General features: G+C 36.0%; 1 protein-coding gene across 2 annotated transcripts in view; it reads left to right on the top strand.

Moving 5' to 3' along the window:
* PLXDC2 (plexin domain containing 2) overlaps positions 1 to 17,047 on the top strand; it is a 250,408-nt gene that overhangs the window by 227,176 nt on the left and 6,185 nt on the right. For both annotated transcript variants that reach the window (XM_083861238.1, XM_083861239.1), the window contains exon 13: positions 10,892 to 11,052. In XM_083861238.1, coding sequence (XP_083717364.1) covers positions 10,892 to 11,052 — 161 coding nt within the window. The remainder of the gene's footprint in view (positions 1 to 10,891; positions 11,053 to 17,047) is intronic.

Here is a 17,047-nt window from a genome sequence, read left to right as displayed (position 1 = left end):
ATCTTTCCATCACAGGCATCTCATACACAGCTCAAAACTGTACGCTGTTATATAAAAAATTGTTCCAAAAGTGGGATTTAGACAAGACATCCACTTTTTTTCAGTTTGGGAATTGCAGCAGGATTATTTTTTCACTTGTCTAGTTTGTGCCCAAGATCTGAAAAAAAAAAAACTCTTGAAAGTGTTGAATCCTAGAGCAAGTGATAGATGGTTGTGGCCTACTTGGTAGGTAAGGTGTGGGGTTTGAGGCATTGGTTATTTATAGAAAGTTCATTTCCACAGAGAAATCTGCTGCATTTTAGGAGGACAAACCAATACATGATGTAATTATTCATTTTCTTTGAGCTGTTCCTTTTATTCTTGGAATTGGGGAAAAAAAAAAAAGAAAATTACTTCAAACAACATAAGAGCAAAGCAACACTCCAGGATTTCTCATTCACACAGTAAACGTGGCTTTTAATCTGAGAAGCTCTTTTTGATGAATCTTCAATTATGCATTGAATTTTCCAGTGTCCCCTAGATTAGACTCAGATAAAACCTCTGTAGCCGCAGGCACATTCTTTGATTCTCTGTGGTTTGTCAGCCTTTTCATAAAGAGTAGATTATTCCAGGTCATGAATACAGGGTCTCTACTTTCTCACACTAAATCCTTTAAAACTCTAATGAAAGGGAACCCTTTATAGTGGAAAACCAAAGCTATATTGGATCAATGATTGCCTATAGTTTGATGTGTCCTGGGGTAGTAGCGGTCAATATCTGGATAGGTAGAACAAAAAGATTCCACAGAAATAGGTGTACCTCACCTCTGTCTAGAACTTTCAAAATCAAATATTATAAATTTATAAATTGTTATACATTTAATTTTTTTGCTCTGGTTATACTGCTTTGACCTTTTGATTATATGAGAAAAACTTTTGCAACTGTGCTGTAAACCATCCACAATTTTGTGGCATATCTTAATGTACATTTCAAATTTGCTTGGTTTTGTTTCTTCTGCCTGCCCTGTCTTTACAGACATGACAGATGCCTGTTACATAGGTGCCTAAACCATTTTAAAGCACAGCTGGTATGACATCACAATTTTTGTTATATCATGGTTCTCCTTAAAATAACAAGCATTTTTTAAGTTCTAAGAGATGTCCAGCACCAAAAATGTACCCTTTTTTTTTGTTACTAATTTCAGATTATGTTGGTTTTGTCATTTTCTCATTTAACACAACTGAATAAACAGTTAAGTCTAATTTTTCATAAAAACTGTGAGCAATTTGCCATGGCTATCCTGCAATGCAATATTTTCTTGTTGAGAATTCCCTGGTGGATGATTTAGATGATTGGCCAGCACATCCAGACATTTTATTTGACCTTTTTAGACACTTTGTTGTGATGATTTGATTGCTATGAGTCCTCCACAGTCCTTCAACTTTAAAACTCAAAAGAAAAGTCTGTCTTTTGGACAGCAGATATCAGACAAATGCTACATTTCTCATTCATCAAGGTGTACAGAAATTTTTGTTTCAAAAATAGGAAAGTGGAGGGGGTGGTGGAACAAAACCAAAAAATCACCCCAAAAAAAGATATAAAAAAAGAACCACCTCCCACCTGCCTGAGGAAGAAAGCTGTTTTATTTCTTGTTAACAAGTTCATCCTGGTATATGTAGTTCTAGGAAATGTCAGTATCATGGTTTTTTTCACTCCCGTCTGGACATTTTCAAAGATGATCTAGATACATCTAACAGGAATGCAGTAACAGGATTAACATTTGTACAACAGAGAGCTTAATTTGATGTTGAGAGATTAGGAAACTCAGTAAGAAATTACCAAAATGTAGACAAAATTTTGGAAAAAGATTACTTTTATGTACTTCATATACAGTGATAAACTTACCCAACACTATTTTTTCCAATACAGTCCTATGTCTGGAAACTAGTTTCCATAAGTCATCTGTCTTCCTAATTTCTCTTAAAAATTGGAGTCTGAGCTGTTCCAAATTATGGAGAAAATGTAGCCTTTTTTTCTTGTATGCCCTGAACTCCAGCAGCAAGTCATTAGACACCAGCTAATGCCTGATAAGTGTCATATAACTAATTTCTTTTGATTAAGTTGCTAAATTATTCAGAAAATTAGAAATATTTCACCAAAGAAGTAAGCCAACCTTTTACGCAAAACAAATATTTTTGACATAGAAGAAGTTATTGTGACCACACAGTCATACAGTGGCTCAGCTTAACAAGTCATTATGAATTAGCTGAGTCTTCCCCAATATTAAAGTAAAACACAATAAATTAAAAAAATATAAGCATAACCTTTGTGGGGGCTTAAAATTGTTTTAAAGTGGACTTTGTATAAGATAAGATTGACAAGACATGGCTTTGTTTTACTGTCAGAACTTAGCCTAGCCACAGGAGATTTCCTTCTAGAGGCTTCATCTCATCTGGTGTTAGCCAGGAATCCACAAGCTGTTCTTTTAGGCTATTCTCCTAGCCAGTGGCAAGCAGTAGGCAAGAGGAAGTAATCAAATGTCAAGCCAGAAGAAGTGCTCAGGCCGGAATATGTTACTATATGGGGTGCCTAATTCTATCAGATACAGAGAAAAACCTAAATTACATACTAAGAGTGAGCATCTTACTTGTAGGTAAGCAAGGTTTCTTTAAATTAATTCTCTTCAGGGTGTCCTAGCTCATGTGTTTTGTTTCCATTCCTGTTCAGAAACCTCCAGGCCAAGATTCAGACCTTTTCTTCCAGTCTTTTCTCATGAAAAAGAGAGGATTTAAGATTTATATCACTATTGAAAAATCCTGTTGAGATTAGGTAATGGATTATGTAATTATATGTTTACTTCTGTATGTTCCGCTTAATCAAAAATGCTGGTGTTCCCTTAGAATTGCAGGATTCATGCAATTAGTGAAGCAAGGATTTCCTTGAAGAAAACTGGTCATACAGTTTACTTTGTCTGTGCTGTATTTTTATAAACAAAATCTTACCAAAGAGCAGTTTTGAAATGGTTTCTATCAATAGTCTCATAAATAGAAAAAAGAAAAAAAGAGAAAAGTGTCAGAACAGAGAGAAATGGAAGAGGTGGTGATGGATAGAAATGTATAGGATAAAAATATGAAGATAAGTAGATTCAAGAACAATTAGCAATCTTCATTATCAGATAAACCAGAAGGAGCCCTGTAAACAGAGGTTGCCTGATTTTTTACCTTTTTTCTTTTATTTTGGTAGGGGAGAAATTCCAAAGGAAAAAAATAAAATATAACTCAAATAAGTCAGCGATTGTTCCCATATACTTTATTTCACACTTCAGATTATAGGTTAAGAAATGCTGATATAATTCCCCATTTTACTCTATATCTCTCTGAACATTTCCAAGCTGTTTCTCTTCTCTCATTTCTCAGCAGCATCTTCTCAGCTCAAGTTAGAGACAGGTCTTGAGATAAATTAGAAATCTCTCTTGTTGCCTTTGGTATGATCAAAGTTGAGCTTCAGACTCAACCAATTCCCTAAATGCTGGTCCCTGCTTTCTGCAAATCCAGCTATAACACTCAGAATAGGAAAGCAGTGATTTTAGGAAGAAGTGTGGGATCATATGTATGTTTCTGTATGAAACATGAAATTATGTGCCAAGTGTAATTCAGGTTTTTTCTTCCTAGGAAAACTTGTGATTTAAGGAAAGCCTTAACAGCCTAGCTGGGGTTCAGTATGGTATCGCATTCATGTCTAAGGGCAGATATCAAATTGAAATTGACCCAAAGCCAAGAACATAAGCTTGGGAAAGCAACAGCCTCTTATATAAATATTCCTAACTTCCTCATGCATCAGACACAGGAAAAAATACATCTTACATACTAAATGCAGTGGCCAGTGGGCTTTATGCATGCTTTTTAAAGCAAGTACAAATGAAAAGTGCTGAAGTCATTCATTCTAATTAAAAAAAATAGAATATTGCATCAATAATCATCATTCTTATTGATGGCATAATTAAACTTTTATTTTCCACTTGCTTTATGGTACTTTGAATTGTACTTAAATGTTTCTTAAAACAAGACATTTGTGCCTTTTCCTGAATTTTTTGAATCTCCATCCCAGTTTTGTTGTCATCATCTTATTACAGCTATTATCACAAGATACATAAAAAAACTATCAATTGGATCAGAGACAGTCAATCAAATAATGGCAGAGGTTTTCCAAAGTAGTGGCACTGGCATGCAAATAACCCCTAGATATTTCTATAAATGTAAAATATCACTTTCTCCTTGAGCAAATACGGATATTTTTCATCATATTAAGCATTATACATTACATGGAATAAGCATGATGTTAAAAAAACAGAAGAGATGTGTGTAGACACTTCAGCTCATATTGAAGTCTTGCATACTAGTTTAGGGTTTTTTTGGTTTCCTACTCTTACAGTTCTCCTGACTTTGCTGTAAAGGCACACAGCTGACTTTATTACACATCTACATTTTGTTGACTTTGTACCCAATCATCTGCACTTAGAGCTACCCCATGTAGCTCTAAGTGCAGATGGAAAAAACTGGATAAACTTTTAAGAAAAGGCTTCCTTCCTTAGTGTTTTATCATCTGCTCCTGTTGCTGTCAGTGCTATGGCAGTGTGGCAGGTTGGGCACACAAAGATCCTGTGATCTTCTGCCTTTTTAACTTCCTATTCTACATAGAGTTAAGCCAGTTTTGCAGCCTTTTCCAATCTTCTGTGCACTGCTCATTCATCTTTGACATCGGTGTGCATGAGTCACTGTAAAAAATGGGAAAAGTGAAGGTCAGGTGAAGGAAGGCTCATATAGTTGGAGATTTTGCATTGAAATACCTGAAGTTGTTCTGTCTCCCAGAGGTGTGGTGGGCACTGTGGTGAGTAACTCTACAAGCCCTTGACACAGCATTAGAGAGCAACAGCCTGCTTTACCTTAATGTCTTGTATTTGCTTTCAGTAGGGTTAAGAGGAATTAATGGAGTGAGAGAATTGAAATTCTTATAAATAGCTAGCTCTTTTGTTCATCTGAAATTGAGTCAGCTGCTTTTACAGGCAAATGGCGTGGTCCTTCATGGTACAATACTGAGCTTCATGATAACTGCTGTTTGATGCTAAGTATTGTAATGGCTTACATGGTCTCAACCAGCTCAAACTATAACTAATACAGATGAGAACTATTGTAGCACTAGGTGATATTTTAGAGCTGAAGAATGAAAGAAGAATGAAGGCCCTTAGCTAACATGTTTAGAGTACTGCCATCCTATAAACAGAGGGATTTGACTGTAATGCACTCTCATCAATTTACTACACTAAGCAGTTGATCAATCTTGGAGAGACTTACTGAGTTGCCCTGGGTCCTACAGAAAATTGATAGCAAAGCCAGATACTGAATTCTGATTTTGTGTGTTATAGCTCATAATATTCTCACTCAGAGCCCACCTTTCATTTCTTACACGCAATTGGAAATCAATTTTTAAAGCATTAGCCAAGCCATAACTTTATAAATCATCATGAAACCAAGTAAAGCAATGGCTTAACCTCAAAATGTTAACAAATGTCTAGGGATTGAACACAAATCAAGAAAATCACACTCCATTACTGTGAATAAGTTGAGAATTCCAGAGCATGCTGTTCCTGAAAGAGGTAAAGAGAAAAATTTTATGGGGATTCCCTTGAGTCTCTGGAGAATCCTTCCAGCTGCACATTCCCTTATTCCCTCCCACAGGTCATTAATCATCTTTTCAGGAATCTGTGTTATGTAAAGGGCTTGTGTGTGAAGAACCATATACCTGCCCCATAAAGCAAGGAGTTTCCTGGTAGATTCACATTCCAGATGTAAACGGAGGCCTAGAGAAGGGGAAAATCCAGTGGCTCTATTGAGCTCACTGTACCTGGAAGCCTGTGTGCTCAGCTGTCCTAAACATTATGTCCTCCCTCTTGGCAGGAGACTATTAACTCAAACCCATAGTCATTCAAATAGGATTGATACAGTTTCCAGGCTAGAAATGTTATGTGTAATATGGTGGAATGCTGGTGCGTGAACATGATCTGTAGTTGCCCCAGATCATGCAGCAAGAGAAGGTTTCTGCTCTTTTGCTGACCAAAAAGGAGAAAATGCATTTCTGGTAAAAAAGGGGAGGAAAATAACCAAGTTTAGGAGTGAGTTATCATCTTCAGGCTGATTGCTGCTATTTAAATACACACAAATATCCCTGGCTTTGTGTGTCAATCAGGAGGGTCAAATAAGGTATTGCAATTTATCCCTTAATTATTCATGTGTATATAAGTGAGTTTGAATTCGAGTTTCAAATCCAATTCTTTTTTCCAGATGGTCTTTTACCATCTGATCAAAATGCAAGAGCAAAATGGAATGCCATGTTTTTTGGAGGGAAAAGCAAAATTTTATTTTTCAAGTAGGCAATGAAATTTTACATTTTTGTCTGTCGTTCACCTTTTATTCCACATCACTTTCTATAAAAGAAATTTTCTAGCCAGGAAGTACCAGAAGTTCGTCTATTTTTCCTCAGTTTTCCTGTAAAATATTTCGTATTTCTATAATCACAGAGATAGTAATATCTGGAAATTAAACTCTTTCCCATCTCATATCATAAGAGGTGTAAATATGTCTATCACAATTTTGTTTTCTCATATATAAAGCTATCACAGTAGAAACTTTCTGTAAACCTTAAAATTAGGTAATATAAAACAATTTATTTCATTATTTTGCAGACCTCAAGGCTTAATATGTAGCTATGAGAAAAATAATGTTGGCAATATATCCTCAATGTGTTTACAAGCAGCAAGTAACAGTTTGTAAACACTGAAAAGCAGTCTCAGTTTGTAGACACCTTTGCTCTGTTAAAGTCAGCATTGCAGTCCATGTGTGCCATGGCAAGACAAGACTCATTGCTTGAGGTTTTTTTGTTTTCCTACTCCAAGAGAAGCTTGCCCAAGAGTAACTGGAGACATACTAGTTATTTTAAATCATAGGTTTTATAGTGCTTATGTGTTTCTCATGGAAACAATAAGAACATTTTTATTGTGTTTTCACTTTTATTTTTTAAACATTCCAGCAGCAGAATAGCTATTTCTTGTTTGGATTCTGTGCCTTTATATTAGGGAAAAAAAAGTTACTTGCTCTTTCTATCCAGTCATTCAGCACCTAATGAGAAGCAGACTGACCTTAGAGATATTAACAGGCTCCTTCTGCTTAAAAGTTTTATGCATTTAAGAGTCTGAGAAAACATTATAAATATAGAATGTGTTATATGTAACAATTGCTTCTTGAGCATAAGAAGAGGAAAGTTTGGGGAAAGTTCCTTTGAGAATACTCCTTTTCAGAAAGGATTGGTCATAAAACAAAGCCTCCCATGGGTTTAGCCTTGCATGGAACAACAGACATGCAGTGATAATATTAATAAGGTTTCTATACCTGAAAAAATTTCCAAGTCCTTGTTTATTCATCTATTTCCCTTGGTGGCTTTTTAAAAGAAGTTGATTTTGCAGCGAAAAGTATTTTCAATGTTGACAACACTTTATTGTCTCTGTGCAGAGAGTGAAATCAATTTCTCATGAGTATTTGAGCCCTGGGGTCAATGGACTGAATTTCCATTATGGAAATTACAAGTTACTTAAGCTTGTTGTAATTTAAGGAAAGCATTTCTTTTGATTCATTATTTTTTGCATTTGGCATTCTGATCGCTGCACTGATGTCCACACGGTGCTTCGCCCTTGACTAGCAGAAAACTGGTCAGGAAGTTGACACCTGTGTTGTTTCAAAATGATGGTGTTCTAGTTTGCAAAGCTGGATGCTGAAAGCTGAGAAAATATCAGATCAAAAGAGATTAAACTGATGACCTTTACAGAGTGGTTAGCACCTTTGTTGAAGTCTAGCATTTTTTTAAATGTTATGCCTTCAACCATTACACAGTAACAATACAAATTGCTCGTTTAGTGCAAATCGGCCTGAAAATTTGAAGCGACAAAGTAGTTTTTGATGCATGAATGTGTCATTGAAGTAAAGAGTATGGATCCATCAAAAATATAATTAGGAGACAAACAAGCTGTGAATCCTCTGCTCCTTTGTGGGAGCAGTTGCTTCTCAGTAGAGTGACTCAGAACTAACTGTTCACCAGTGGGAATTGACAGTCAAACCAAGAAGATGTACAATCAAGCAGGGCTTTTCTGATGGCTTTTCAGTTACTTAATCTCCATTTGTATGGCAATTTGAAATATATGTACAAGTACTAAATATTGTTACGGTGCACGAACAGAAACTAAGACTGGTGTTTCTAAACATTTGTCTGTTCTCAGATGAAGTGAATATTGATGGCTATGTCAAGCAAAAGATTCTACTGTCTGAAAATAAGAGGACTCTTTTTTTGGTCACCTTTCTTTCCTGTATTCTCCATGAATCTTGCATCCTTTTTTATATAGTGCTTCAACTACTAGGAAATATTTTAATGACCCTTTAGGAGACAATTTTAAAAATTTGAAAAATAGAACTTCCAGATTCTAAGTAATATCTCCTTTCCTCCACTTCAGTATAAAGAATGGCCTGGTAAATTTCACTGTATGTACCGTGTTTAAATAAAATAAAATCAAACAGGGCTGACAGTACTTTTCCATTTCAAAATCCCTATACATTTGTGTGAACTAAGCTCTAAGAAAGCAAATTAAACCTCTTTATAAGATTTAGGCAGAGAGAGACCTGGTTCTTGGATCTTGTTCATACATAAACTCAAAATTCATGTCCAAAATCAGTATAATTAAAATTGAAGTTTTAATTATAAAAGATACTCATGAACTTTTAGAAGAATGATACCTGCAGGATTAGGCTGTACCTGAGTGGGTATCATGCTTGGAATTTTCTATTAAAATCATTAATGTTTCCCACACCCTAGTTTAGCTTCCCAGTCTATTGGGATCTTTTTCTTTATCCTCTGATCCTGTTACTCAGTTCCTTACTCCACAGAGTGTTGCTGATTTTATGGGACAGAGCAGAGCAACACTGTGGGGTTTTGACAGTCCTGAATCAAGATTGAGGAAAAATTGACAAAAACAAGGGATATGTGCATGAATCTCTTCTCTATCCCCAGAGATGCATAACCATTACATGGAGTAATAGTCAGATATATGTCTTGGCTAAGATAATGCATCTTCATTTTCCTTTTTTCCCTTTTTTTCCAATGGTGCTGTGCTGTTCTGATGGGTGAGAAACCACTCAGCCTTCCTTAGTCTGGTGAGAAGTGTGCTGCCACACATGGATGTATGTGCTCTAACACTCAGATTAACTGTTCCTCTTTTTTTTTTTTTATTGCCCCTGCATCAATATGCCTTTCTTCTATAATTTTCCAATTCTCTGTTTTAACATTAGCATGAGTGTTCTACTTCAGTCAGGTGAATGGTAAAAGACCATGTACATTTATTGCTATTGTTGTTGTTATTGTTGTTGCTCCTATTAATAACAATAACAGGGATTTGTTTGAAGTGATACTTGTAACCCATATCTGTCTTCAAAGAACAAACAAAAAGGAGTCCCTGACCTCAGGGAACATAGCACACTAAGACAACCAAACCAATTGTTCAAGGGGATGGCACAGCAAAAAGGATGGTTGCAGGCATCAATGATTTTCATTATAGTCAACTTGCCAAACAAGCATGATGAGAGGAAATTTAAAAGTGGAACTGAAAGAAAATTTCTTATAAGCAAGACCAGAGACAGGTGTTGTGTGGAATAATGCATGAAAGTGATTAGAAGGATTTCCAGAAAAGCAGAAAGTGGTGGGAATATCACAGAAACTTACAGAATAGGCTGAGTTGAAAGGGACCCACAAAGACAATAGAGTCCAACTCCTGGCCCTGCACTGAACCACATCGTCACACCCTGTGTTGGAGAGCATTGGCCAAATGCTTCTTGTACTCTGTCAGGCTCAGGGCTGTGATCACTTCCCTGGGGTGCCCAGGAACCCTCTGGGTGAAGAACATTTAGGAGAATGATGGAAGTTTCTGAAGTCAAATTACCAGTGCTCTACTAGTGTTTCTTAAACCTAGAACTTCTGAATGGGTCATTTGCCTGCAGAAGTGGGCAGAACAGTAATTCTTGTATGCAAGAGTATGATGAAGAACAAGCAGTTCTACAGATGTTGGTTGATATATTGAGAAACTTTTCCCCCAAATGTTACACTGTTGATGAAGGACTTTCAGTTACTCATTTGGAAGCACTGCTGACAAGTTGCTTGTGACAGAGACATCCCTCTTTTATCTTGACAGCAGCATAATGTAAGTGGCCTCTTGGTATCAAGTTTAGTAAATGAATGGTCATCTGCAATACTTAGGTATGATAAATGTTCCATTCAGATCAATATCAAAATATTGCAGGATCATTTGCATCCATGTGTTACACTTTTGGTTGTCTGATTCAGTTGCAAAGAGTGGTTCCAAACTCTCCTACAAGCTAATGAAGAAGTCTTTCAGAATGTGTTTAATAGCTTTTGGGTTTGTTGCTGGTCTCAACTGGAATATTTAAAGGAAAATTGAGTGTTCAAAATGTATTCAATTAGTACTTTCTGTCTGTGGGACAATTGCAATAATTTTATAAGAAAATCAAAGCAAAATTTATTATGAAGGTAATTAGGAACTTTAGACTGTCCATTTTACAATCAAAAGAAAGGATACTAATATCATTTATTGAATTAGAATCAGTAAAACATTTGAAAGTCTCTTCATTAAGATTATGAGACTACCCAGTTCTGGAAAAGAGACATCGAATATCTTTTTCCAACCTGAGCTGTAGAAAATGAGGTATATGTAACAGAGAAAAAGCAAATGCTCAGTTTCCATCTGTGTAATGGAATGGGTAAGGCATAAGTCACTGTTCTGAGAGGTGTGCTGTTTGTGCAGCTTCAACAGATGACAGCGCGGCGGAGAAGAAGAGCGGAACTCTTCACACTGGCTTGATCATCGGCATTCTCGTCCTGGTGCTCGTTGTGGCTGCAGCCATCCTCGTGACCATCTACATGTACCATCACCCAACATCAGCAGCTAGTCTCTTCTTCATAGAGGTAAGACAAGAGCAACACACTGTGCCACTAGCCCTGTCTTCTGGCTAGGGTGTTTGGGGTCCCCAAAAAAGATCTTACAAAGCTGAATCAGAAAGTATCTTTGTGTTCCTAATGTAATATGTTCCTGTGTAATCTTTGAAGAACAGGAGCTCTCCAAGCAGGTGATATTGTTTTATTCTTAGCATGTTTGTCACGCCACTCCTTTAGCTCCATTGCTATTACTTCTTTATCTTGTAGACAGGACATATATCTAAGAGATATATGTAGATACCACACTAGTTCTCTCTCCTGTCCTTCATTTTCCTCACAACAGCACTTTTCTGTTACCTTTCCTGTGCACTGTCATTTTATTTCAGGACATATAGTTTTTCTAATTTTTTTTCTGTGGGGGGAAGAAAAAAGTCTTAATTGTTAATGCTACAGAGGAGCTGGCTTCAGTAAGATTTAGCTGGAAAATTTGTATTAGCTGTTCCTTACATCATTTAAAGGAATGTTTTTACACTTTTTCTAGAGAGTGGGAAAGATTATTTTCACCTAATTTTTAACATCTATCATTTCTTCTGCTCTTTCTATTAGTGTAGAGAGAAACAGACTCTTTTAGACCATGATTCATCTTACCTATTTGAGAAATCCCCTTTAGGAATAGATAAATTGACATTTTTCTCCCTCAAATACAGATAGCTACCTTAGGTGCAGATACCTACTTGCAGTTGCTGACATTTAATCAGTTCAGCTCCACTGTAGACAAAAATAAGTGAAAGGAAAATTCTCCATAGGCGTTTGTGTCTACAAAAACCCATGAATACCTACACCTCCTTCTGGTTTCTTTGTTTTAACTCAGCAACATTCCTCTGCCTTGTGATAAGTTTAGATTTGCTGAACATTGAAGTAAGGGATGACTGTTCATAACCCCCATTTGTGGTGTTCCCTTACTATGGAGAGCCCAGACACCTACTATTAGACAACAGTGAAGATGCAAAACCACTGCAAGTGTCTCTAGGGACATACCTTAGGGATTGCTTAGGTAAAAGTCTGGACCAGGAAGATGTAGACATTTATTCTTAGTGACAGCAATGAGAATTGAAGTGAGACATGAAACCTTTGCATCATATTATAATAAATATTCTTCTTAACAGTAGTGACAGAAATCAAAATTAATTGTTTATTAGTATTCCTGTTCTAGTAATGTAACTGTTCTAATCATTGGGGAACAGAATCCATATAATAACACAAAGTTTTCTCTCTATGTTTATGCAGCATTTCAAGCCAGTTCACTATTGATGTAGACAAACAGAATTCCACTGAAGTCCTTGTATGAAAGAGGTTTTGTCCCTTTCTTTTTCTCACACACAGATTAAATTTAAACAGATTGAATTTCTATACTTTCACTCTAGTAAAAGCAAGTTTCTTATCTGTCACAGTGTGATAGAAAAGGCTAAGTAAATGGCAACACTACTTCTTAAGAAAAGTATACCAAATTACAATACAAATTTATTTTTTTGTTTTTCTTTTCAATGTAGTAAGGGCATGTTAATTTATTTATTTCATTGATACTCATCATGCAAACAGAGGTACCTTAATCAGTGTTGTTAAACTCATTCCACTGAATTTAATCCTGAGGTGCCATTAATCTATCTATTAATCTATTATTAGTCAAAGCTAACATGTCCTTTAGCAAGAAATGTAGTCATTTAAAATAAATAGAAAAACATAAACTTTCTGTACAAAATAAAGGAGAAATCAGTCAAAATAAAATTTATGCAAAAGAGAGTATAACCTATTCCTAACTTATAAACAATTATCCTAGTAACCAATAGAGTTCTCTATTGTTTACTAGGATGGTTGTGGTACTTGTGAAAAATCAGCATTAGTAAGAATTGTGAAAAGTACTAGTCATGAAGGGGTTGCCTTTCCCAGCTGTTAAAGGTGCAAAAACTGATAGTGGGAAAATCACAAGGGACAGAATAGGGGGTGACTGTACTTCAGAACACTTACACAAATTTCAAAACTCTAAAACCATTTTTGTATCATAAGACTAGAACATAACAAAGTAATCTATTCTGGAAATCAAATTGCTTTCAATAAGTTTAATAATTTAATTTTCAAAGAAAAAAGTTGTTTTATCAATTCCAAAAATATTAAGTGGAATTTATTATTCTTATATTCTGATCTATAGGATTTACATGTTTCCAATGCAAAGAAGAAAATATTTTTTCTCAAACTTGCCTTTTGAAAATGAAGTCAAAAAAATAATCAAGTGAAACTGGTATAAATGGGTCAGTGTTACAAGAAATCATTCTTTATTGCATTTATGCAATTGAGTAATATATGAATGAACTGTTACATGATAGCCCACAAAGCACAGGAGACAAGCCACATTATTTATGGAAAGTGAATGAAATATGGATCTGATGTTACTGTTCTAGGAAAAGAGCTCAAGAAGATTGCCATGGGCTTGGTCATGAAATGAGAACAAGCACCTAAATATTTCAGAAAATAATACTGTTTCCTATGAGTCTCTTGATTAATAAGCACATTTCACAGTTAAAACAAGATGTGACAGATGGACAGGCAACTCCCTCCTGCAGATGTCTAAAACATTACAAGTAAACTGTAGTCTGCCATCAAGTCATCAAGCCAAATCAAGATCCACATCAGTTTATCTATCATTAGTAATTAATATAACTCTAAGGCTGGCCAAAAGAAGAAACAGGAGCCTGGTGCATTTGTGTTTACTTTTAAAGAAGTTACTTTATAGAGGCATCATATAGACATTAAACATAGCATTCATTCTAAACTCTAATATAATTAATAGAGAAACTTCTTTTTACATCTAACACACTGACATTATTTGGTAGGTAAACTGTCATTTTCAATCAGGTTTTTTGGGTTTTTTAGTTTAAGGGCTGTGTACAGAATTTTTAGTTGACTGCTTACTGAATAAAGAACAGTATAATAAACCGATCCGGTATCTGAGGCTCTAAGTCTCTTTCTTCCTTGTGTTCTTTGCAGATATCGCCCAAAATTCACTTGCCTCCTCACTCAGGTTCTCACATAGCTCATCTCAAATCCAACTCATGTTTGTCATGAAGTGAGCTCTCCCAGATAAGAATAAATATACCCACACTTTGTGCTGTTTACGCTTGCACTGATAAAGGCAATCTCTTGTGGCATCTCTGAACACCATTAAATGATATCCTGAGTGCACTAGTTGGTTTAAATAAATGATACACACAAGCCAAGAAAAATACGTTTATTACAAAAGCTATTGTCTTAGAACATACTACATTATTCTATTACTTTTTTACCTTTTAAGTCTGAAGCAAATGCTTCCCTAGGGGTTATTGTTCATGCCTGCTGAACAGAGCACACATGTGCAGCCCCACCAGGAATAAAAATAGCTATTTTGAACAAAGAGTTTGATAACTCTTACATGCCAATGCTATTCAATTTGCCTATGGTAATGTGCAATTTTAAAAAAAATACAATCCAAACACTTCAACACGTTTTCAAAAATGTTCCACTTTTTGTTAAGGATGTAGAAGATTCAAATCAAAATGCACAGTTTTCCTATTTCTTCCAGCCTCTACACTGTTCAACATTGTTTAGGTTGGACACTTCTCTGGTCGCTCAAAGACATAGTGAATTATCAGCTTTTAAAGTCAAGGGAACTTCAGTCAAAGTTTCAATGAATGCAGGCTCTTCCTAAGAGCGAAGAGTAAATATTGACAAAGATTAGCTTGCAGAGTGACAGAAGACATGTTGCATGCCTTGGTTTTCTATTTACTTATCATTTCCCTTGCAGTATTTCCTCTCCATTGAATTTTATTTAGTTGCCAATGGTTTCCTCTCTTTAATCACATTACATGCTCTTACCTTGAGGAATCCTGTGTCTCTTAAGTATATTTTGAGCTGATTTGGCCTGATTTTTGTAAAGTAGGATACATGTCAAATAATGTTCTTCATGACTTTTTCAACAAAGTTTATGTCCGAAATCTAGCTATAACATATATCACTGCACACTAGCTGTAACACAACTAAAAAGTGATTGATTTATTTACTAATTTATGTAGTATACTTGCATTCAGGATGCAAGGTTTGACGGCCCAGAAGCCAATCATGCTGTGCTGAATGTCATGGATTGCATACATGTGATACAGATCATTGCACAAGTGATCTAGAGGTCCAGAGCTCAATATAAAGAGGAGTAAAGAAATTCCTGGCTGAGTCAGATGGATTTGCTCAGATTTCAATGAGCTATGGGTCAAATTTTAGCTTTAGTTTTATATATTAATTCTTCCTTTTTTTTCCCCTTGTGTTCTTTCTTTTTTCTGTATTTTTACTCTCTAATTATTTACATATGTGTTTGAACTTGGGCATTGAGAGCAATTAATGTCAAGAAAACATTTAGCAAATTGAGAAACAATGTATGAGTCTGACTACTTTTTGTTCAGTTATCTTTTACATGTTTGCACTCAGTTATCTGTGGACAGAAGGGTTGTATGATACAAGTTTTCACTTGCATACTTTGTGGTTTTCTTCCTTTCCTTCCTTATATTGTGACCCAAAGTCCTTTTGAGGTTTGAAATTTACCTCAGCTGTCATCACAATGCTCTGCCATTGGAGACCAAAGGCAACATGATCTGGCCGCAGCTGAGAAGTGAAACCTGGTGGGATGGATCCTGTGCCAGGAGTGCCCTGTTGGATGGGTACAGGTTCTTCAGGAGGGACAGGCAGGCAAGAGAGGTGGAGGGGTGGCACTGTATGGAATAGAAGGAGTAGAATGCATGGAGCTCACAGCGAGTAATGGCTGGGGTTGGACTCAATGGCCTTGTAGGTCCCTTCCAACTCAGCAGATTCTGTGATTCTGTCATATGAAGGTAAGAAGTGAAACACTGGGATGTCTCTTCCCAGACAGACACAATGATACCATTTCCAAGTGTGATTATGGGAGGCTTGTAAACAGCTGAATAAAATTTTACTTTGGTGATTCTCTAGAGGCAAAGGATTTTAAGGATTCTAAAATGACATTTCAAATTAGGACTTTTTAGCCTCAGGCAAAAGAGCTTTTCTCTTGTACTCAGCTTATAGTTACAAAACTTATTAACATCTGTGGACTCCAAAGCTGTAAGAATATGAATGAATTCAGAACTTATGTAATAGTAGTTGCGTATGTATTAATAGTAGTTAATATGTCACACTCTGAAGAGCACTGTGGGCATTTGTGGTTAAAAATTAACATTCTTTTCAGTTAAGATCCTATTTTGAAGGTCACACCATTTGCCTTCATGTTCCCAGCCTCCTCGGAGGAATTCCACAGCTTTATTTTGCTGGTTCAGCTGCTTAAAATTATACATGTACACTTATACACATCACACACATGTACACAACTATGTCTTTTTTTGTTGCTTGTTTTACTTCATCTTGGATGTTTAAGATGGATAACTTCAGGAATCTGTTTAGATGGCCACACAGAGAGTTGAACTGGTGCTATCAAGCCAGGGAGTGACCTTCAGGGAAAAGACAAGGAGGGAGGAAGAAATAAACAGCTGCAGATCTTCATCAAATAAGTATTAGTGTGGGATCAGAGCATGGAGGATGCATCTTGATTCCTCTCAATTTAACTTAAATTATGTCCTTGATTTACCTTAAATTATGTATTTGGTAGTAAATTAAATAAGGCTGGGACTGTTTTTTAGCATAAAGACCAACCAGCATGAAAGGATCTGCATTCCTGTTGTTTAACTCTGTCTCACTTAAAGCTGACAGCATGTAAGACTGTTAGCATGAACTGAGGATGGTTTCTAAATACTGAGCCCTAGCTGGGATGGTCTGAGAAAGTACTAATTTGGGGGGAATTTTTTAATGATGGGCTGTATAGGGGATTGTATTTTGGTATCTGAAAACATTCACTGGCACACACATCTAGCAATAGATTTTCTTCAGATTTTGACCTTCTGCTCATCCCCTGTCTGCTTAGAGGAAGGAAATGATT

Source organism: Zosterops lateralis (genome assembly GCF_965231275.1).
Source record: "Zosterops lateralis genome assembly, chromosome: 1".
Taxonomy (NCBI): Eukaryota; Metazoa; Chordata; class Aves; order Passeriformes; family Zosteropidae; genus Zosterops; species Zosterops lateralis.
This window is presented reverse-complemented; position numbering and strand designations above follow the sequence as displayed.